General features: G+C 37.2%; 1 protein-coding gene across 2 annotated transcripts in view; it reads left to right on the plus strand.

Annotated features, from left to right (window-relative positions):
- The window catches only part of MDFIC (MyoD family inhibitor domain containing), a 51,191-nt gene that overhangs the window by 22,338 nt on the left and 5,280 nt on the right, over positions 1–23,573 (plus strand). For both annotated transcript variants that reach the window (XM_075081103.1, XM_075081102.1), the window contains one exon: positions 12,610–12,885. In XM_075081103.1, the coding sequence (XP_074937204.1) occupies positions 12,610–12,885 (276 nt within the window). The remainder of the gene's footprint in view (positions 1–12,609; positions 12,886–23,573) is intronic.

The following is a 23,573-nucleotide window of genomic DNA, read 5'->3' on the forward strand; positions in this document are numbered from 1 at the left end:
ATTATAGTTACTGTCTTTAAGCCATTTTTCTCTTCTCTTTTTGTGTAACTTTCTTTAGTGTGTGTGTCCCCCCCTTGCCCTCTTTTTGTTGTTTGTTTGTTTTTTTTTTTAATCCTTTTTCCTGTTCCCCCACCTCTTTATTACAGTTACATATCTCTAAGCAGTGACAGGAAGGTTGTGCTTAGAGGCTGACTGGAAATGTTTTTAAAGGGCTTCGGTATAAAGGCCTGTTCACTTCAGCTTCAGTCTAACATAAACATTTAAGCTGTTTTGTAAGTAGCAATGAACCTTCTTATTAGCATTAATATTTTGACTATTGGAGAATTAACAGTAAATTACACATGAAAAGGTACTGTGCATTCAAGAAAAAAACAACCCTGTTAACTATTAAAACAGACTATGAAAATATCAGCTTCTGGAGTCATGTGGTTACATCAGATTTAAATTTTCGTAAAATAAACAACAAATTAACCTGGTCTTAGTCTGTACCTTCTGAAGCTAAAGGCTCAAAGCTGAGAATGCTGATAGAAAGGATATACTTAAAAATAAAGTGATTGATGGCTTTTGAGTAGTTTGGCTTGGCAGTACTGCACTGTACAGAAACAAGGAATTTTTTCTAAATTAACAGAACACTAATTAAATATCAGGTGTCAGGGAAGTGTTCCTGTTGTGAGTTGTTAATTCCAGCAGCCTAAGAAAATGATACGGCATGATAAAATGTAGCTAGTTATGCTGAAGGAACAGTAAAGAAAAGGGTGCTGGAATTAATTCCAAGTGGCAGGGCTGTGGCAGCAGTGCAAATAAAATGGCAGATGGCATGAATCTTTAGTAGAGTGGTTAAGGATGTATCAAAACCAATGCAGTTCTGTCCTTTTGGCAGTTGTTTGAATGGTTTCCTAAGAGCTTTTCTGTTTGGGGCCAAGAAATGCAAGAAGGGAGGCAGAGATGTTTCCCAAGCACGAAACAGCTGCACAGCACGAAGGGATGGAGGCAGCAGTTTGGCTCACCCATCGCCAGCCTGCTTGAGCTGCTGTTGCTGATGATGACATGGGAGTTTTTGTGGGGCTAAAGGCTTGTGTAACCAGCAAAGGAAGGTCATTTGCATCTGATGTAGTTGCTGTCTTGCTGTATTTGCTATGAGACAAAGGGTTGCCACTGTATTTTGGGTCTTTTTCAGTAAGAGGGATTGCTGCCTCAGTTGTGATTTTTTAAAGCTCTTGAATTGTAAAAGGACAAAAAAACCCGAACGTAACTGTAAATTCTAATGCTTTCACTTCAAATACCGTTTCTTTCCTGTGAAATCCTCCAGCTTATTTGCAAAACCATATAAAAGGTGTTTTAAAATGTAAAATGGACACTTTTCAATTATGTGAATAACGTTGACATAGCACAGATTTCACTGCTGTATCTGCACTCCATTTGAAAAAAAAATTAATCGTGATTAGTGTACAGAAGCATTTTCTTTTTCCCCTCAGATAAAGGGAAGTATGTCTTCTAAATAAGACAAAACAAAAGGTTTTCAGAAAACAGATCCTTGTAGCACTGATTCAAAGCATGAGCCTCATCCAGATTTAAATGCTACTTAGAACTATTTTCAAACAATAGGTGAACTAAATAAACTTCAGTGGGCCAAATTATGTAGTTTTATAAGTTGAAAGAAATTTTTTTGTATTTTTAATAGAGAATGAAAATTATTCCATTGTTATGTTGAAACAAGAATACTCCCTTTCTGTGTGTTAAAGATAAAACCCTGTATTCTGCTGCTATTCAGTCAGTTCTGCAGAATAACGACTTGCAGGTGCTACTGGTCTCTACTATACTGAAATAGCTGAAGCATAATAATTCTGCAGGGATTTGTATCTCGTTTCATGAACAGAGTGGAGAATCAGAATTTTAGCTCAGTTGTGAGATAAAAGAAAAAAGCTGTGTGGGTAATTTCATCCCATTAAGACAATTTATCTGTTTCTACAGATAATCTAGTACTTTCTCCTTTGTGTTAATGTGTTTGTTTCTCTGAATTTTTGTACTTGTAGCTGTTGGTCACTGATGTGACACACTATTTTTCTAGCAGGACAGATTTATAACTGTGTGGCTCAGATATCAGAGCTTTCTTGTGGATTGTTTGAGCAGCTTACGCTTTCCTTCCTTTCAGGATACTAAGTGTGTCGTTTTTCCAGGAAGTGCGGTCTTCACCAGGCATGGTCAGCAATCTGACTTTTGCACTACTCTAAAGGATGTGTGCATGAGCAGCAGGCAAAAACTCATTTAGCATATTTGTTTTACTATATTGAATTCATCTAATGGAGGTCATGTGTGAAAGCTTGGCCAGGGTAGGTGGGTTTGTCCAGCTGAGTCAGAAAGAGGACTTCCTAGACAATTTTGTTAGAGTGCAGTAAATAAGAAGTAAGTAAAAACATTTTCCTTTGTGCTAACTATTGGTGACAATGATTACGTGTTAAGCACATTCAGCTTTGAATTGAACACACAAATCTTCACTGATAAATTTTTGCATTCTGAAATACAACATTGCCTTTTCCTTCAGCATCTGAAGCTACTGTTTTAGTGTAAAACAAAGTTAAATTGCCTGTGGGGTGGGGACGGAAAGGGCAGTGAGCTCTGATGCAGAGATGCAGGCTTTAGTCCATGGCTGCTTGCAGTTTTGAGTCTGGTTCAGGGTGTGAGGTGGAAGGAAAAAGAGAATTTAGGCTTTCCAATGACTCTTATCAGAGGATTTTCCAAGGTGTATTCTCAAGGACCTGATTTGTACAGCTTGCACAAAAATGTTTTGAGTGAGATTTTGCCATATCTCTTCGAGGCACCCCAAAACAATTGTTTCAAAAAAAAAAAAAAAAAGAGCTCTCATTTCTGGGTCATCCTGATGCCAAGCTGGTGCGTTTGTGGCGTAAAGCAGCCCAAGAGCCAGCTTTGGTTATGGCAGCTCTGCCTGAACTTTCTGTGTGTTACTCAAAATCCTTTGGTGCCCTGGAGCCCCTGGAGCTCTTCAGGATGGGCAGGCCCGTGCACCCTGCCCACGGGCATAGGGGCCACGTGGGGTCCGTGATGGGCCCTCTGCCTGTCTCCTAGACCTTGCTTGCTATGAGGGAATTCCTGTAGCCCAAGGGCATCCACAGCAGAGACTAACCCTTCTCAGTGTGTTTAATGTTGTCTGTGCAGATACATGTTGCTTCTCTTCTCCTCGCACTTTGTTTTTTCAAGACTGGGAAATAGATGGATAGTTGCTGTGCTCCCTACTACATTTCCACTTCTTTTTTCCCACTGACAGTCACTCTATTAATTGTCCGGTCTGTAGCAAGGACAAGCTGGGTCATGAGGAGTATTGTTGTGGACCTCAAGTGCTCCCTGCTTTCTGACACAGAATTTCCATTTTCCATCATGTCGCTGTTGCTGAATGTGACTGATTTTTGGCTGCAGAAGGGGAACTATTGCTTCAACTCTAGATCATTCTGCAAGTACCATCTGTTTATCTTCATTTTATTTCCTTGCTTATCAACTAGTGAGTTATCGTTTAATTATTTTCTTACTTGTAAAATTTGTAGCAAATACTTCAGCTCTAGTGGGATTTTACTTGTGATTTTTTTTTTTTCTTCTTCCCTACTCTTTTCTGCCCTCACAGACTGAAGTGGCTCAGCTCACTATGTATATTTTCCCTTTCTGTCTCCTTCGCCTCCAGTGCTGTCTTCTTCTGGGTGGTTGCTATCTGCTCCTTTTTCTTTTGATGTTTTTGCCCTACTGTTGTTTTAATAATGTAAAATCCCAAGTTTTAGCCTGTTCCTCGTGGTTACTGCCCATTTGCTTCTCCTGTTCCATTTTCCTTGCAGCTGTGCTTTGTCTTTCTTCCTTTGGTTTTCTGGTACTTGGTATTAGCTGATGCCAAACTTAGCGTCAGCTCTACATTGCTAGAAAGAATCGCAGAGGAAAAATAAGTGCAGCAAAGAGGTCAGAAACTCAGATGGCAATGTATATATTACTATTTTTGTACTGATATTCTGTGCGTTTTCATACTACCTTTTTACATTATCCTCTGTCTGTTGCTGTCCTGTTTTTACTCCTGTTTTTTCTTTCTGCATTTTATTAGTTTTTGTTAATTGTAGCATTGGGTAATACTTAGAATTGTAGAGGTGGCAAAAGACAGCACTAAGAGCAGGGGGTCAGATTCACAGTTGAGGTGGAGCACTTTTTAGAGTCTTCCAAAATTCTGTCACATGAGCGGAGGACTAGAAATCAAGGGAGCAGTGAACATTAAGGGAATTGCTTATTCCAAGTATTTGCCTTTTTTAAAACCAAGTACAGCCAGTTTTTCTGTATATTTGTATAAGTTTAACTGAACACCATAATCCCATAATCTGGAAACTCAGTGGATAACAAACCTCACCTTTGAGTATTTTCTCACTCAAAAGCGAATGGCTAGGGCTAGGCTGAGAAGCTATTTGCCTCACTATCCCATGTTTTTTCTTGCAGTGAAACATTGCCTAGTTTGTCAAAGGTTGTTGGGGTTTTGAGGAAGGGAGTGGGAGGTGGTAGAGCCAAGAGGACCTGTTTGTGCACTTGCCCAGGTTATGACCATTGATGACATTGAGGTTATCTCTCCTGTCTGCTACATCCTGCTGTGCCGCTTATGAGGCAATACCCAGCAAGCGATATCCTGTTGTTTGTAGCTTCTCTTTGATGTTTATTATTTGATTTGGGAACAATGGTGAGGGGCATAAAAACTGTTCCAAATATTTGACTTAATGTCTTAAGTTCCGTGGGACACCAGTGTGTCTTTATGCAGTGGTATATCCATATGTTGTAATAGGTACTAATTGTATAACTGCTGTAATTGTCATGCCAACAACTTGGATTACATTTTTTAGTCTAGTGGTTAATTAACCTTCCTTTTAAAATTAAAGCTGCAGAATCAAAACATTCTGTTCCTTGGTGAGGTGGGATTGTATTGGGTTGGCACCCCTTTGTATCCTTCAGTGTTTTGTGGTCAATGTTCATGCTCATTAAATTACTAATTACTTATGTTTCAGAAATAGATCACTTCAGCACTTCAGAAATTAACAAAAAGCCTAATTCTCTGATTTTTAAGTTTTGTACTATTTTGTTCTCATATCCAGTTTCTCCAAGTCATGGTGCATTATAAAGAAAGATTTAACAATAACAGGAGAAACAAAAATCAAGTAAATCATTATGCTTCTTATTAAGTTACCTATGTAGGAAACATAGGAAGAAATAACTTGATGTTTTGCCTTAAATAAAAATAAATAATCACTTGCATAAGTAGTTGATTAATGTATAAACCACCATGAAACGCTGGGATAGTGACCATGAGTTAATCTGCCATTGCACACATCTGTGCAACGAATGCCACTGCTGTAAGTAGTTGTAATGCTATGAAACATGAGAACAGACTGCAGTTCTCTTCCAGTCCTCTAGCAGAAATATGAGGAGAAAAATGGATAGATAAATGTTACAAGTGGAAAACTTGGAGTAAAATTTCCCACTTTTGAAAAAGGCTTTATACAGAAAATTATTGCCCAGGTGTCTGAATGCCTGTTACCTACAATGTCCTGTTTTGTGTTTGGTTCTTCCCTTGGTTTTTTCATGGCGAGCTACTGCTGCTTGTTCTCAATAAATGAAAAACTGTATGCAACTCTAGGAACTGTTATGTCACTTTATGTAGATGAGGCTTAACAATCATTGCATCATGTGGATTATCTTTATTTCTAACTATATTGTGATCTAGCAAGAATTTTCAAATAATCCTTAAAGTTTGTCATAGATGCCAGCATTTTCAGTCTCACAAAAAGCATTGCTAATCGTTGCAAGATTTGTGTATGATAAAGAAGAATTTACTGATAATCTAATGGTAATTAGAAGACAAAAGGATATTTGGATTTTGAGATAATTGTTAAAAAATAGGTAATTACAAATGTTAAGGATTTACTCAGTTCAACAATGATTAAAAATTTGCCGTTGCTGTCATTAAAAAAAGCAGCAGGCATTTCTTCATTTTGAAAAAAAACACATCAGGGAAGAGGCTTTGTAAATAGAGAAATTCACTCCACATTTTCAGTGGGAATACCTATCAACTTTGTAAACCTCTGGCTACCAGCCCTTTTCATGCTTCCCTGTGGTAACTGCTTCTTTCTGAGTATGTCAAAGACATCTCTATACAATTCCTGCAACCCTTCAAACAGTGTGTAAGGTCCTGCAGTGCCTTCCTTTGGAAGCACTGCAGGTGTCTTCGCACAGATTTAAGAGTACTCTTGGCACCTTCTCGTGCACTTGTGTCGCCTTCTTAACCCATAAACACACATGTGTTTGCCGTTCTCGTCAGCCCTTCACCGACTGAGAGCTGACGGGATAAAATGTCTTTTCCCTTTGTCCCCTGCCAGCCCCATTTCTGTTATACCTGGTGTTCCCTGGATGTGTTCTCAGACGTATTTTAACAAAGTGATCTCAGTGTGGGTCCTGTAAAACTCGTACCAGCAATTTTACTACAGTATTTTCATTACAAAGGACATCCTGTTTCATCATAACATATTGTATTCGTTTTGAAGATGTTCTCATGTCTTACAAGAAGCAATTCTAAAAAGGTGGTTGATGCTGTTAGTTGGTACTTTGTTTTCCTTGTAAAGTCAGCATGGTATAAAAAATTCAGTGTAAAAAATTGATTTTAAAAGATAGATTGTACCTTGATGGAACCTTGTTATTTAGTTAATGTATGCCTTCTGTGATATGGAAGCTGCAGTATATGCTATTTATGTCCTAGAAAATATTCAAAAATAATTGCTGACAAAAGCCACTTCACAGGTTGACTCAGAGGTACATCTTGTAATCTGAATGTTAATATTCTGGATAGCTAGGCAGAGAAAACTATTGATGTAGTTTGAAGATCTATGTAGAGACTAGTCAGGATTTTAGTTAGAAAAGTAGGGAGGGAGGGAGATTGAGATATTTGAGTTCTCCCAGCTTCACTGAAATTTTATGCTTATTGAGGGTATGAATGCATACAATTTGTAATATTTTTGAAAAGGTAAGATTTTTTGCTAGTCAGTTGGAAATGTTGCCTTTTATATCTTAGAAATTTATGTCTTTTCCAGAAGCAATTTGGAATCACCTTAATTTTACTCTAGAATCCAGGCAGTCCGTGGTTTTAATGCACAATCCATTACTATCTGTCATATGCTTTATTTTTCCCCTCAAGCTTAGGTCTGTGTTACAAAGAAGTACTGGCAAAAAACAGAGGCCTGATTCTTACCTCCCTTGCATGTGGTCTCTTCTGTGTGATCCATGCAGAGGGAGTAGGAGCAGCTACCACTGAGATAAAACAATTTCCCCAGCTCAAATTAGCATGTAGATCTTGGCTTTCAACATTAACAGACTCAAACAGGACCTCTGTATTTCCTAATAATGGGTCATCCTCTTTTTGTAGTTGCAACTGTTTTGGGAGGCAGACAAGTGTCAAGGATGTTTTGAACTGAAGTGATACTTTGTATTTTCTCAATATTTGAAAATCCCAAAGGTAATTTTTTTTTTTTACAGCTGGGAGTCATGCAGTTTTATTCCTCCCTAGTCCACCTGCAAAAATATTGCTTCTGTGGCCTGATATGATATCATAAACTATTGTGTCATAAACGAGGAAAAACAGTGTTCTTACCTCTCTGGGTATGCAGTCAGATGACCCAGGCTGTAAACTGGAAAGTATTTTTTCATCGGTGGCACTGGCCAGCCTGGCAAACTCCATGGGCATCTGTGTCAGCTGCCTTGGAATTGCTTTTGATGTGATTAGGCTACTAATTAGCCGTCTCAATTCTTCTCTCCCTCCTAATGTTTTATTTTGATTCACTTTGACTCCAAGGAGTCTGTATTCTGTGTATGTTTGGTTTTGTGTTTTGTCTAAAATCCCTAATGATAGCTTAGACTGTCCTCTTTTGGTTGAGAATTTCCCTGTGTTGACATATATTTTTCTGTTAAATGCATACATCAGGGTTTTTCTCCGAAGAATAGCTGTTACTTTGCAAGGTGTAAACACTGTATTGTCAGTGTGCATATGTACGTGCATATTCGTTTAAACTGTGGTAAAGATTTTACAGTTTGAATGAGAATGTGCAGTTACTTCAAAACCATCAAAACCACAGTAAATGTTTAGTACTTGAATATTTATTCACCAGATAGTAACCCCACAATTAAATTATTATGTAAAGTCAGTTAAATAACAGCGGAAGTTATTGTATTAAGGCCCACTTTGCAAGGAAACCAATGACAAGGAAGCAGTGAAACACGCTAATAGATTATATGCTATAGCAATATATTGCCTTTTTATTGCTTTTCCACAGGCAGCAGATTCATGTATAGTTATTACTAGCTACATTATCTGCTAGTTTTCTATCAAAAAGATTCAGTCTATTGAATCATTAATCCAATATTTATCATTCTTATTGAAAATCCACTAGTGTTAGCACTGTATAAAATATTGACTTAAATCTACTGGTTTTGCTAAGGATTAAAAACATATTAACCTAAAAAGCACAGTATTTCTTAGGACATTTGAAAGTATTCATTGTGGATGTTTGAAATGACAGTATTTCTATGTTGTGTGAGGAATGATTTTTTAAAAAAAAAAACTTTAACATATAGTAAGTGACCAGTGCCATCCTGATTTGAAGATGCTGAATGTTCATCCAACTCATATTTGAAATTTTGATGTGTATTGCATTAGTTACTGAATATCAAGAATAAAATTTTTGCTCATACATAGAGTGTAAAATGGGATCTTTTGTAGCAGCACACGGCCTGTTTAGAATGATATAACAGGCGCTGAATGTTCACATATCAAACAAAATGCCATCTTTCTGTAGAAAAGAGGTGTCAAAAAGTTTCTTTGTACCTTTAACGCATGTGATTATGTAGTACAAAATGCAGAGTTTGTAAAATTTCTTGAATATACAGGCAAAAAATGAATAATTCAAAACAACTCATAAGTTCTACATTCTATTGTATCTTTTATAACGCAGGCAGAAGATAGCATTGTGTTCCCAGTAGAGCTGAATTTGCACAAGTTACACCTCTGAAAATGCCAGATGGTCTATGGTCTACTTTTGAGAGCTGTCACATATGTAAAGATTTGAAAAAAGAAAGACAGCTGAATGAGAGCAGTGGATCATTAAAGAGAGAGTGAGAGTCCCTGGGTATCACTGTGTTTTAAGAAGCATTGTGTCGTTCCCCATATTACACCTTTTTTTTTTAAGATATACACAACCTTTAAAAAATAAGGTAAAAATATTTCTGTTTTAAACTGAATGGTTGTGGCTTAATCTTGGAACTGTCAATTGCTTTTGTTCTTTATGCTAGAATGCGGTCATATGGCTCCTAATTGGTTTCAAGTGTGTTTTAACCATAAGATTCAAGTCTCCCTAGTGCAAAATTACCAATAAAGTTAAAATAAATTTAAATTAAGATAACTAATCCATTTGGGGTTTTATTCCATTTTGATTTGACCTGCATATCACATGTGAATACTGTAAAGCCAGTCAGCTAAAAAGTTGTATGTTAATGCTAAAAGACTTAAGTAAGAGTACTTTGGGAACAGGATGATTAAAAAAACCCCAAACCCCACCCCCTTCCCCCAAAAACCCTTAGTAAAAATAATAATAAAAGCAAACAAAAATGACTATTTAGAGTCCCCAAGACTTCCCGTTCACCCAGAGTTTGACAGAAACACACCTAATCTTGAAGATGGAATTTTGGATAATTTGTCAAGTTACTGCATTGTAGCAAAGCACCAAAAATATACAAACAATTGTAAGCTGCCGCCACCAATTTAGCTGGCTTGGAAAAGGTCATAACTGTCAGTTTTAGAAACTTGCGTGTCCAGACATACAGAATTCTTAGTATAGTCTGTTGCTTTTATTTATTGAGGAAGGTTAACCCCTCCCCAGTATTTCTAGGTTATTTGTGCAACTGCACTACTGCACAGCTGGGGATTGTACGCAGACGTGCAGTGTGAGGAAACATCATTACATGGAACGTGAAAAGCACTGTTTTTTAATAGTACAATTTACATTTGGGAGGTATAATGAAAATATAGCTATGGGGAGCTATGGGTATGAACAGTGAGCTTTAGAGAGTAAAAATTTTGATTCCTGTTGTTGCTAAAGATATTTTTCTTGACTGTAGTTAAGGTCTACATTGACTGTTTTTAAAATGGGAGGATTTAATTAATTTTTTTTATCAGAATTTGTTTTGTACATATGTGGAAAGATGTCCCACGCAAAGGGTTCCTCGTAGTACACTTCTAAAGAATCCTGTCTCAGGTAGAGAAAACTCCCTAAAAACTTGGTTTGGGACTTTTATAATAGTCTGGAAATGTTAGCAGAATATATGCTAAAAATGGAATTCCAGAGTGCAGAAAGTGCCTTGCTTATGCTTCTGTTCATAGGTTTTGCAAGCATTAATGCAGAACTGAAAGGACAAGCAGTTTCTCTATTGCCATCAAAAACTTTTTGGGCAACAATTAGTTGTTCAGGTGTCAGATAGCATTGTGCTCCTGCTCTATTGGCTTAGAGATTCGTGAGCAGTTACTCCTGGTAATAGAAGGGAATGATCTTTGTCTGCCCTGCAACATCTTCGGGGAGGCTAAAGCATAAATGTTTCCCCTAGCCCTCCCTTTCCTGCAACACAAAATTATCAGTTTTGTAAAGGAGGTTCAATGAGCGTTACTCTGACCTAGATAGATGTGGATAGTCTAGGGTATCTTCTTAAAATCTTAGTTGCTGTGACTAAACAAATCAAGCAGCAAGAAAAAAAAGAACTAGTTCATATTTAAACAATTTGAAATGTATCTCTTTTTGCCTCTGAATATGCCTAGGAGTTAAAAGTTTAAGATTTATCTGAAGTTTAATCTGGACAAGTTTATGATAGTTGGAGGAAGCAATGTAAGAATGGTATCAGTGTCCTTGTAAAACAGAAGCATTGAAGGTTTGTTAGGCAAATTCAGAACTGAGAGTCTTTTTAAGAGACCATGTTCGTCTGTGTGTCCCAGTAGTATATGTCCGAAAGTTTGGTCGCTTGTACCTGAAGTGATCAGTGGAGATGGTTCTTTTAGAGGAAGCTGACCATTATTATCTATACATATTGTTATCTTGGCCACAGTGTAATCTATACTGTGAAATCATCTGAAAATGGATATGAATCATCTGAATAGTGAATGGATTGCAGCACTATTTTTCTTTACTGCTGGCACAGTCTAATCTCTCTTCAGTTGAGCGTTCAGTAGAATCTGGGCTTTTTCCTTGACATTAGATTTATAAATAGTTGAAGATTGGACTGTCTGAAAACCTATTTATGTCCAAGCATAATACAGTAGTGTTTTGATTAGGAGAGGTGATTGGGCTGATGCTTTTTGATTATGAAATCTTGTTGTGTTACTGTGTTTATAGTTTAATTAGTTTTCAAACGAAGTCTGCATTTTTTTTCTAAATAAGAATCTTTAATTGGAAATGACTTTTTTTATTACAAAGCTTTACATAAAAAAAATCCTGCATCTTTTCTTTTCTTTTCTTTAGATACAGACTTTAGCTATATAGACAATGGTTTTTTTCTTGTTATTAAAAATAAGCTCCTTTATGATATCATAGCTCAACAAAGAATGGTCAAGTTTCATGCCTTCTCATTAGAATGTATTTTTGGAGTCTTAACCAGGCCACTGCAGATTGCTGCCTTGACAGGTTATATGTGTTGTTCCTTTGTCCATTTCAGTTTGTTGCGGTTAAAGCCCTAACTGGCCCGTTAAAGCCCTAACTGGCCCATTAAAGCCATTTTAAAAATTGTGATTCTGAATTGAGGATTACGGGTGGGGGGGACTCCAGTTTGCCACAGCTGTGCAGTATTTGAATGCATATTCCTTCTGGTTACTGGATCACCTCCTCCACAAAACCAGATTTTGACTGGGTTTGTTCTTCCCAGCAATCCACAATCCTTATGAATTTAAGCTCAAACTGTTGTTAGTTACCTGGATACTCTTCTTCTCTAGTATACATGTCTGAGATGGCTCATTGTTGGGGGGCCCCTACCTTGTCACTCAGGTTATTTTCTGAAGACTGGCAGGTTGGCCAGCCTGCAAGCTTCACTTCTGTTACTGCAGTCTGTATATTCTGTCCCGTACCTTTTTCTCTCCTTCTGTTGAATTCCTCCCGTTCTTCCTGGGTCTCTCTTAACCCAAGTTTATCTCAGTTTTGCTACTACTTCTCCCATTCCTGACTTTCTCCTTCCTCAAAGTACTTGCCTTTTTCTCTCTGTCTAATTCACAGAGCATTGCAGACGTTTCTGTGCAGTGACAAGAGGGGAATCTAGGCCTCATACAGACATGAGATGCTTTCTGAATACATAGTAATTATTTTTAATCTAGAGATATTTTTGCTTTCTTTTTTTTGACGGGGGAATGTTAACTTTTCAGTCTATCCTTTGATCAGTAGGAGCAATGAAAGTTGCCTTCCCAGTCTAGCCTAAAGTATTGTTACCAATTTACAATTTAAATTAACCCTTTCTTTCTTTCTTTCTTTCTTTCTTTCTTTCTTTCTTTCTTTCTTTCATTTTAAGCACAACCTCAACGTTTGCCTCAGCCAAATACTTCAGCACTGGAAAGGTGTGAGGAAGAAAGTGGCAAAATCCAAAATGGCCACGCGGGTCTGAGTAACGGAAGTAGAATTCACAGTGGCGTTAAGCACGCACCTGCAGACAACAGAAAACTTTCGGCTCCTGTTTCAGAAAAAATGCATAGAAAAATTCAGTCCACCTTGTCTGTCAACAGCAACAGCAGCAAGAAGAGTAAAATAAGCTCTGCGTTTTCTCAAAAGCCAGGTACTTCACCTGAAGGTAAGCAGAAATTCTTATTAAAAAAAAACCCAAACTGAATAAAGAATAGCCAAACCCCATTCTCACTAATAATTACACAGTCAACTGAAAATAATTGAAGAGCATGACTCATGCTCCAGAAGCAAATAGAAATAATTATGATAAAACACAAGTTACTTCCCCAAAGGAAAATATTAAGTATTTGAAGGAAATTGAAGCAATGGGAGATTTCTTGCTTTCGAACATTTGGCCAACATAGTCTGCTAATATTTCAGTCTCCCTAGTTAGTATCCTGAACTGATAGAAACTCCTGTCAACACTGTCACATATACACCAGAAAAAAAAATGTTAAAGCACTAGTTCAAAGCATAGTAAATACTAAAATCTAGTAGTGGCGGGTTCCATGAGGGGACAGTTTGCTTTTGAAAATGTTCTGTTAGCAGATATTCTGACTAGCCATGAGGTCTGAACACTCGCTAATAAAATTTGGACCTGTACTTCAATGTTTAACATGCCTTATGCTATATTTGGGATGTAAATTATTTGCATTAAAAGACTTTGTAGTCCCTATGCACAGCTTAAATAAGCAAAAGTAAATAGTTTCCCTTATGTTTTAGCTATGAGTGTATGTTTTCACTGCTTGCAATTACTCTAATGGTTCCAGAGTTCCCAAGCCTCCCCTCAATCCACTGCCTTTCCATTAGCACTAATGTACTCAACGGGCTTCGCTCCTGCCCCTTCCAAGAGGGGTGCAGAGGCTCTATCAATTTTATTGGTTTGAGGCAGGCATAGATGTGACTGGTTGAAAAAAACTCTGGGGGGTGGGTACAGACACAGATTCTTAGAGAAATGGGAAACAGTACTGTTCAGTGAAATGGGAAGGATTCTTGGCCTAGATGAAAGTAAGGGTTCAGAAGGACTGCATGTAGTGGCCTGAATGAAGCCTACTGATATCAGTGGAGTGACTTCTCTTGACTTCAACTACTTCAATCAAACCTACTGAGTAAATCTGTGTTTTAATATCATGAACAGCTTCACTCAGACTGTGCCATGGGCTGGTCCTCCTTGCTGTTGTTTATTTTCATATATCTCTTCAAGAACCTACTGTTATTTTCCTGTTGCACTTTCAGTCCTCTAAAATTTCTTTCCAAAATCACAACTTCATACTTGCTGTAGTCCCCTTATCTCTCTCTGCTATGTGAAATCCAGTTCACCCTCCAGCCCAATATTTTTCTTTTATATCAAAAAACTATAAGTCGAGAGACCTAGATCTGTTTGTGTGACTGGTACAAAGTGCAGGCCTCTGAACTTAGGAAATTCAACCCCTGAAAAAGAAATTACAGAGTTCTAAAGAGACGGTGCTTGCTCTGTTCATTCCTTTATTCAATTATTTGTGACAAGCGCTTCCTTTTTTCTTCTAAAATGATATTGGAATAAATACAGTCAGTGGGGTTTTTGTTTGTTTTTAATAACCTTGTCAATGATTACGTCAAATTACTGAATGATTGAGGAAAAAATTAATGGTATCTTCAGATACAGCTGTAAATTCCAATATCTGATTTTAATATCTATCATGATTTTGTTAGTTGCCTGAAACTGCCAATATACAAGTTTTTTACATACAATCAAAGTTGTTGATATTTTTAAGGTATGTCTGAATAGAATATAGACAATTACATTGTGTTGTCACACTAACTTGCATAGTTTCAAAGCAGAGAAATACAGAGTAATCCTTACTGTCACATGTAGTTACTTGAGTCACCTAATAGCTAAAATTAAATATATTCAACATTATACATCTAACCTTGTAATGTTCTCATTTTGAATGTGGGAACTTGGATATGTGCTCTGAATAGCTTGACCTATGCTGCTGATATCTGCTGCTCTAAGTTTTCTGTTAACCAGTCTGAGTGAAGCACAAGTTTTATTATGCAATGATTAAAGTATAACTAGAGGATTTGTGTCTACACATCTGCATGCACACATGTACAAGCCTTCTGACAGTTTATTCAGCTTTTCAGTAATTTACCCTGTAGGGCTGCAAAGGGGAACTACAAGCTATAAGTAATATTCTTATCAAGCTGTTACCTTGCAGGAAGTATCAATATATACGCAATTTGTTCTGTCATCCATCAGTTTTTTGATAAGATGCATAATCAGAGACTCTGGCAATGGTCAGTTGAAATATCTAAAATAACATAAAGACATCACTATTTAAGGAAAAATGATTTATCCATAACTTAAAAATAATTGTGTTCTTGGATTTAAGAAATGTTAATCCCTTATGACTACTTCTGGAAGGCTACTCTTAAAGAACTTGGTATAGTTAGCCAGGTTATTTGTTCAAAGGAGTTTAATTGCATTTAAACCAGCAATACGTATACTTGATGAATAAATCTAACTATACAAAACCAGAAGAGTACACTAGTAAGTCCTGTGACTGAGGATTGCATAGACAGTCTTGCAATCTTTGAACCTAACCTCTACAGATTCTTTGTATTATGAATCATACTTCTGTGGGCAAAGAGGTATTTTTGTGAGCAGTTGACGCTTCTGATCCAATGACATTTCTGTAGAAATTATTGAAAAGGTTTACAGGAAGACGGCAAACATAGAAACTATTGGAAATTATTTGCAATGTTGCTTAACTACTTGGCTTTGCTTTAACTCATAGCATGTTAACCTCATAAGCCATTGATTACTGCTGAAGAACTGCTGGGTTTGAGTTTACTTGAAGGTGTACGTTTGTGTTTGTGCACATCTATACAGTATAATGATATAACTTGTATGCAGTTTCCACGTAATCTTATGCAGAAATAGACAGATTCTATTATTTTTTTTGTAGTGTGAGTATTGAATAATCAGTCACCCGAATTAACTCAGCTATTTCAATTTACTTCAATAGTGTCCAGATAATTTTAGTAGAACAGGTAATCTTGAATGCTTTCAGATACTCCAGTTCACTTTAATTTTGCTATTCCTTATGTACAAACTTGGATTTTATAATCTAATTTATAGATTACTTCTTTTTTAATAATAAAAAACCTGAAAATACATGCCACATATTTTTACTTCATCAGCCTTGTGTTCCACCTTAAGTGCTCTGCTCTGTTGCCAGTCAGGAGAATAGTGGCCAGAGAAAAGAAATGGAGTACGTCCTCAGAAGGAAGAAAAGTGAAAATTTTGGTCATCAAGGACTATAGAAAAGAGAAAATATTTTTCACTTTTTTTTTATCCCCTCCCAAAAGCTGCATTCTTCTTCTTTCTTCTTCACAGACAAGATGCGACTATTTCTGGAGCACCACACCTATTTATAATGCAAAATAAGTCCAGATGTGGTAGTTATTTTGCTCTAGAACATCTTATCTATTGACAGAACAGAAAACCTGGTAGTGCTTGAAGCAGGGTAGAATCAAGAAACATCCAGGATTGCCACCCACCCTGCGCAGAAACTTATTTGGTCTTATGCTTATTTAAAAGGTTAGCAAATGCCGTGTCATACACTGCAGACTTCAGTGTACATACCAGAAAGCTGATTGAAGTCTCAGTCTCCCACCCCACCAAAATCCCCCCACTATAGTTAACAACTCTTCTATTAATTGTTTCAGCTGCAGACTCCACTTGCGCTGTAGATGACATCTTGTGAGTTTTTGGAATTGAAGTTGCATTGCAAGTGCTTAAAACATAACAGACTTTTTGGTAGTGGTAGTATAAAAGCTTTAAAAACTGCCTTTTAAAATGAGCCTGTAGCGTATGGAGTCATGTCAGCATCCCAGAATATGCTGTTCAGAAACACTTTCACATCCAGTGAGGCTTGGGAGGGTGTGAGTGTATTCACCATCTCTGCTTTTTCTCTGCATCTATTATTAATTCATATTGTCCCTGAAGAAATCTTACTCAGCTTCATAACTTACACTACAAAAAACCAAAGGAATTATGAAATAGTAGGAGTGTCCCTCTTAAAAAGCAATTTTTAAACACTGTTTCAGTTCTAAAGATTTTTCAAAGCGACTGAATAGGTTTCAGTGCACGTTGGAAATAAAAGATTTTTTTTTTTCAAAGAAATTTCAATAATATTTGAAATTATTGATGTCAGAGGTGTCACAGTTCTTTCAAAACTCTGGTTGGTAGACCACTAGCAAAGAAAATTGTCGCTCTCTGCACCTGTTGTGTAGTGAAAAGAAACACCTTGGAAACCTGAAAAAGCATCTGTAAATAAGTGAAAAGAAGCTAGTCTAGCTGCTGTGTTTGGAAGCAGTGGTACCTGTCCAAAGCAAGGTGAAGAGGTGAGGAGGTCTAAAGGAGACAGGAAGGAGACAGATGAACAGTAAATCCAGATGTTAAGAAAAGAGGAAAAATGGGTAACTGAATGCATACATGTGTGTATCAGAGTAGTGGAAGGTAAATAATGACATATGCAGAATTGGAGGGGGAAAGGGAAGAAGAAACTGGGCAGTGGGAGGGATGGAAGAGGAATTTAATTAAAGGGGCAGAGGGGGCAAAATGAAGTAGGCACTAATTATTTTGTGAAAACCAAACCGAGTTTTCATACCAAAACCTTATGAAGCTTGAAGTTATGCATTTTTTGTAATCAAAGCATTCGCTTATAAAAAGTTAATGGTGGAGAGAGGCAATAGAGGTTTTAATTCAGTTTTGAAGTGGAGCCCTCACCTCTGGTCAAGTTGCTGCAACCTCACAAGTCCTATATTTAGCAGGGTAGCTCCCACAACTTCAGTAACTTGTGATAATTTGTGTTTAGGGTGGTACTTCACATATTCAGAAGGCTGAGGGCATACACGGTTGCTGTACTCATCTGAAAAGGGTAGCTTGTTAAACTGTGGTGAGCAGATCATGAGTCTGCCTCCTGTATGTACAGTGAGATCTTCGCTTTATTCCTTCCCAGGCTTTCTAAACCAGGGAGGCACGAGAAGGCATCTTCTTTTCCAGGATTTTGTTCAAGATAGGTCTTAGGAAGTGTAATAAGGCTAGATGTAGACGTGAAGTAGATACAGAAAGCTTGCAGCATAGGGGTGAGGCTCTGGGAAGGACAGGCAAGGCAGGCTTGCTGCCAGATTTAAGCTCTCACTTATGCTTTTCCGGGAGCAAGGCCTGAAGCAACATTCCTCAACCTTCTGGACTGTGTATCTTGTGCTACTGAGCTTAAGAGACGCAGTGAACAATCTCACCCAACCTGTGCTTTTTTAAAAAAATCCAATGTTTAAAAGTCAACATTTCACGGTACATTTGAATGAGACTTTTTCCCCCTGTTTAGCATGATGCAATTTAATCTGCTCTAGATGTTGAACACAAGCATGGGATTGGTGGGCACTATTTAACTGGCGCTGCTTGACTACATTAATTTATTAGAGTATCCCAAGTTATATTGATGGCTTAACTGAAGACAAAGCAAGTCCACCAAATAACCTTTGTGTTAAGCCAGGGTCTTTAGAACCAATAGGTATATACGCATGGAAAGTAGTGAGTAGTTCTCTTAGGAGGGTGGCAGACCTCTGAAGTAGGAGCATCTTACTTCGGTTTATATAACTTTGTATAAACTGAAAAATAGTTTTCAGTCACCTTTCCTTTTGGGCATATGATTTTGAATAGAATTTTTAAAATTATTATTTTATTTTTCTCAAGTGCCACAAAAGCAGCAGTAAGTTTTCTTTTATATACTGTTCTGTCATTGGATTGGTATTATTTACTGAATTTTGGTATGAGTGTGCATTATACCATGAATAGCCTAACACTGTAGAAATATTTGCTGACCATCTCTCTTTTTTTATTTTTTTTAAACAAATACATACTTCTAAAATCTATCCCATAGCATTAAATAGCATTTAGGTAGCTACTTAATATCCCGCAAATCTCTCTACTTGGGCCAAAATTTTCACTGTTATCTTTTAGAATTGATTCAAAATGATTTGTATCTAAGCACAAAGTGCTAAACTGAGAGTTTTTTGTTAGGCAAGGTTATTTCGGAACGCAGTTGTCAATCAAGCAATGGGCAAATAACATCATATGATCAAACTTGTGATTTTTATAAGAAGGCATTTTGAAGAGTGATGCATTTTAAGCATGGTTTATATTTTTGTTTGCATAGGAGTCTTGGGAGCTGGTCTCCGTCTTGTGTAACAGGAGTGAGTGGAAAACAAGGCATGTAATGAAAAAAGGTCTTCCTACAGTATCCATTTTATAAGGTCACGGTCTAGCTAGCACCTAACTAGTATCAGCATTTGCAGTGATCAGCAATGGCAATCAAAGCTTCGTGTTCTAAGGAAGCCTTAGATATTGTAAATTGGCATGTTTCTTAGTGTATCTGTATGTTGAACTGGATCATTTTACTCCTGAGGTTATATCTGTATCGAGAGTTTAGAATACAAGCTTTGATGAAAATTTTCATGTGTTTTGCAGAGTGATTTGCCTGTTCAGGCAACAATTTAATTTTCTTGACCAATAGAGATGATAGTTTTCTATTTAAAAATGCTGAAATATCACTTATGTTATGATTTATAACTGTACTTTCCCACATCTAAATAAATGTAGCTCTGTTACCTAGGGATAACTACACTCCATGCGGCAGGTCAGTTTGTTCTTTCTGCATTTCTTATTTTTCCTTGAGCATTTTTCTAGATGCCGTGAATTTTCTGGAAGGGGATGGATAGCAGTGGCCACACACCACCCTGTACGTTAGAGGAACGGTGGTGTGATGACATGCATGCCGCTGCTCAGTAAGTTTATGCCCCACCTCTGTGTAATACGCACCTTTATGAAACCTTGTGCTGGGTGGTTTCTCTTCGCTCGCAGTGCCACTCTGGCTGTGGGCTGTCTCCGCCATCGGCACCGCATGTTCATCCCCGCTGCTGCTGGCTCCGCGCCGCCGGCCGGCAGGATGCCTGTAGCACCTGCTGGGGCTTCTGTTCAGGGCTCTGCGGGGGCCCGGCGTAAACCCCCACTGAGGACCTCAGCTGCCACTTTGATGGAGGTTTTGCCCTTTTTGATTCTCGCTGTGAGACAGCAGAGTGCCTGGAGATTTGTTCTGAGTTGTCTGAACTCGGTGAATATAGTTAGTAAGAAGCTGACCAAGGTCACCATCATGTAAGTGAGCTTATTTACCATTACAGACATGAAAACCTTTTATCATATGTGACCTGCCTGCTTGGTATGAAAGCTTATTGGGTCAGTTTGTGGCAGGTTAGTGTCAAAAATTACAAAAGCAGCACAGATCAGCCTGCATGTGCGTTTGTACATTTTTCATTTTAACTTCTGTGTTGTTTGTACAGTTTTGATGGTCAATAGTTCTCTTAAAAGTCTGTTTCTTAAGTAGAGCTGCACCTTTTCATAAAAATTAAGAGGTAAAAGGGAAGTTGAAATAAAAGCAGTATACATTTCAGTATTTAAAAGGAACTGGATAGCAGGATAATATCTGTACGCAAAGATTTTAGAAATAAAAAGTGGTGTGCGTGCACAAATGTTTAAAGACATGGACAAAAATTAAAGTTGTTTTATTCTTGATATTGCTTCTTTTCCTTAAATAAACCATAGCTATTACAACTGGGATAAGGTACGTAGTGGGGCCCTCTGGGCTTTGATTAACGGGGTGTAAACAGTAATAAGGGATTTTGGGCTATTTCTTCTCTGGATATTATCTGTGGTAACATTTATAACCCAGTTAAAGTAGATGTTACATGTACTGTATACACTCCTTGTTTAAATCGGCACAAAGTAGCTGGATGTGTGTGATATAAGGAGCAAAAACTTGGGACTAGTTGGTTGAGTTTCTGTTTGCCTTGGCATTGTTTAACAGTTTTGATGAAGTTCCCTAACAAGTCTGTAACTTTTGGGGATGTGCCAAAGGACTAAGGAAATGGCTTTACTTACATTGGGATTTAAAAATGCTGTATGTGCTGAACCTTTTAACTTCAGGTCTAACTTTCATCCCGGGCAAAATGAAAGGATAGTTGAACATGAGCTTTTGTGTCTGAAAGCTCATCTTTTTCCCCCAACCGCGAGTTGATCTAATAAAATATACTACCACTGCCTACAGACCAAGACCTATCGTAATTTACGCCATTCAGCATAGCTTTTGGGAACTTGGGTCAGAGTCAACAAATGTGAGACTATGTTTTGATGAAATTAAATGCATTTGATAAAGGAACTAAGGTAGATGTACTGTTTTGTTTGGGATTTTTGTTTTATAGAGTATACCTGTGCACAGTGTTTGACACCCCACATCCTCACTTTTGTGTAGTGCTGATCTGTTGTGCAGCATTTCTACATTAATTAGAGAGAAGTGTAATAGAAGAACTGAAAAGCAATGGATATTTGAGACTGGTGTGGTATAGTGTGGAAGTCCTAAGGAAAAGCTCATCTTCATTAATGGTGGGCTTACTTAGTGAGACAGACTAATTCTCTGTGAAAGTATTACATGAAAACTTAAACCCCAAGAAACTTGGGAGTTAACTATTTAACAACAGTGCTGCATCAGGAACATCAAGGCAGACAGAGTTTGATCCTTGGTAAAGACATACCCCTAATTCTTAATTGCATTGGTATATCTAATGGGTAAAAAAGAATGAGAAAACCTGTAATTAAAAAAAGGAAGCTAATCATTATAAGCTAGCCTTTCTTTACGATAATACAGTGTCATAACCGATATTGCTATATCATTTTTTTATGAGAAAAGACTAAAATATATTCAAGGTTTCCAGAAAGCATGTTGTCACACATAAGATAATAAAATTTAGGTTTTTTCCCCAAATTCTTCCCGAATATATAAATTCATCTTAGTTCAAGTTGGATTAATGTGTTCCACTACTCACTCATCTGTAAAAACTATTAGGATTTTGATGTGGTAAGGTCAAAGAGTGGAAGTATAGTCTTTATTCTTAACATGTTAAAGTAGTTTTGAAATTTAAAATAATCTGTAATTTAAAATAGTCTCTTTGGTCGTGGAAGCAGGAAAGAATTATTAGGGAGTCTTGTGCAAGCAGTGAAATATATTTTAGTTGTCTCCAACATGGTAATGAAAAACCTGAGGTCATCTCTTCTGGAGTGAGTTTTATATAGCAGCATCTTTGTGGCTGGGTTCCACTGATCATGACACCCTGCAACAGCAACCAAAGAAAGTGGTTTTTAGCTGTATAATTTTTTCTAAGGAGCTGACAGGTTGCTGTAAGAATATCGGTACTAGAGAAGGATGTGTGAGTTTTGTGTAGCATGTAGATTTGTTATTATTGCAAAAAGCCACTGTGACTGTATCTCTTCCTTTTCCTTATAATTACATCTGTAGATAAGCAGCTAAGAAGTAGGAGTCTTACATGGAAGAAATTATTCTTCCACCCATTTGATCTGAATGTATTACAGACCGTTAGAGTCATGATTCTGAATTCAAGTTAGGTAGGGCTAGGTAACAGCATGTTTTGTCATGTGTTAAATAATTGCTACCTGGATAGCTATTAAAAGTCAATAACATGAAGAATATAGAAGCGTGATTATTTCAGGTTTGTCCTTGAAATGTGGATCAAAGTTTATGTTCACTGTACAAATGAGTCGTTGCAAGAATGAAGAGAGCAGTAAAGGCTATCTCTATGTTAAGTGTTTGTGTAGGTTAAGTAAAATTGTTATATAAAGATTTTCTAAACAGAAAATTAGTTTTGCAATATGGGGAGAGGAAATAAAAAATAAACAGTAGGTAAATATATCCTTTTAGTGTTTTAGTCAATGAAGAAGAGATGGAAAGACAGACCCTCCACAGAGTTTCTATCACAGCACTAACGGTCAAAATTTCTTTCTGTGTCCTGGAACTTTTTTTTATAGCTTTTACCTCTGAAATATCTTTATTTAAATACACAGCCTCTCCTTGTAAGTGTTGATTTAGCAGTTTTTTAGATTAGGAGGGAAAAGGTCTCTTGTGGGTCCAGAAAGTGCTTTCTGAGTGCAGTCCCTTTTGTTTAGCCTATGAACTCTGTCTCTTGTCCATCAATAAATACTTATAATTTCTGTGAATGTTTATTTCTCTCTCTGCAATTTTACATACCCCTGCATGATGCAGGAAAGATTTCTTTGAACATCTTGTTTTCAATACTGATACACATAAAGTTTTATTCTGGTGTTTTCTTTAAAAAACTGTAGAACAAAATTAGTTGTGGTATTAGCTTCTTTCAGCTGTGTTTCAAAGATGCAAAATAGTGAAAACCTCAGTTCCTCAAATATACAGGCTTCTTGGATAGAACTCTTGGTTTCTTTATCTTTTTCCTTCATATTAAAAGAAAATCTAAATGGAGATTGTACCTGAACAAATTTAACACCATCTCCATGACAACCAGCTAATTAATCGCTATCGGTCTGGCTTTGGTCCTCTTCAGTGAACTGATACTCCCCAGTTTTATTTCACACATCTTCTGGGTTTTCTATGAAGGTCATTTATTTAGCGACGGTATTTCTTGGGAAAAGCAGCCTTTTAATACAAGCAACAACTTTCTTTTAAAACAGCTTAATCTTATCTGTGGTTTCCTCTCAGTTTTGCTTCCTGCACAGTGATAGGGAGTTTCTGATATTGGTTTTTTCCCCTGCTTGCTTTTCCTGATATTTCCATTTTTTCGTTTGCCCATAAGCATTCATTATATATATTATGACTGAGACCACATTGCAATACACGTATTCCCAAGCTAAGTTTGGATCTAAGTAGTATATTAAATAAGAGAAAT

This window comes from Phalacrocorax aristotelis, chromosome 1 (genome assembly GCF_949628215.1).
Source record: "Phalacrocorax aristotelis chromosome 1, bGulAri2.1, whole genome shotgun sequence".
Classification (NCBI taxonomy): Eukaryota; Metazoa; Chordata; class Aves; order Suliformes; family Phalacrocoracidae; genus Phalacrocorax; species Phalacrocorax aristotelis.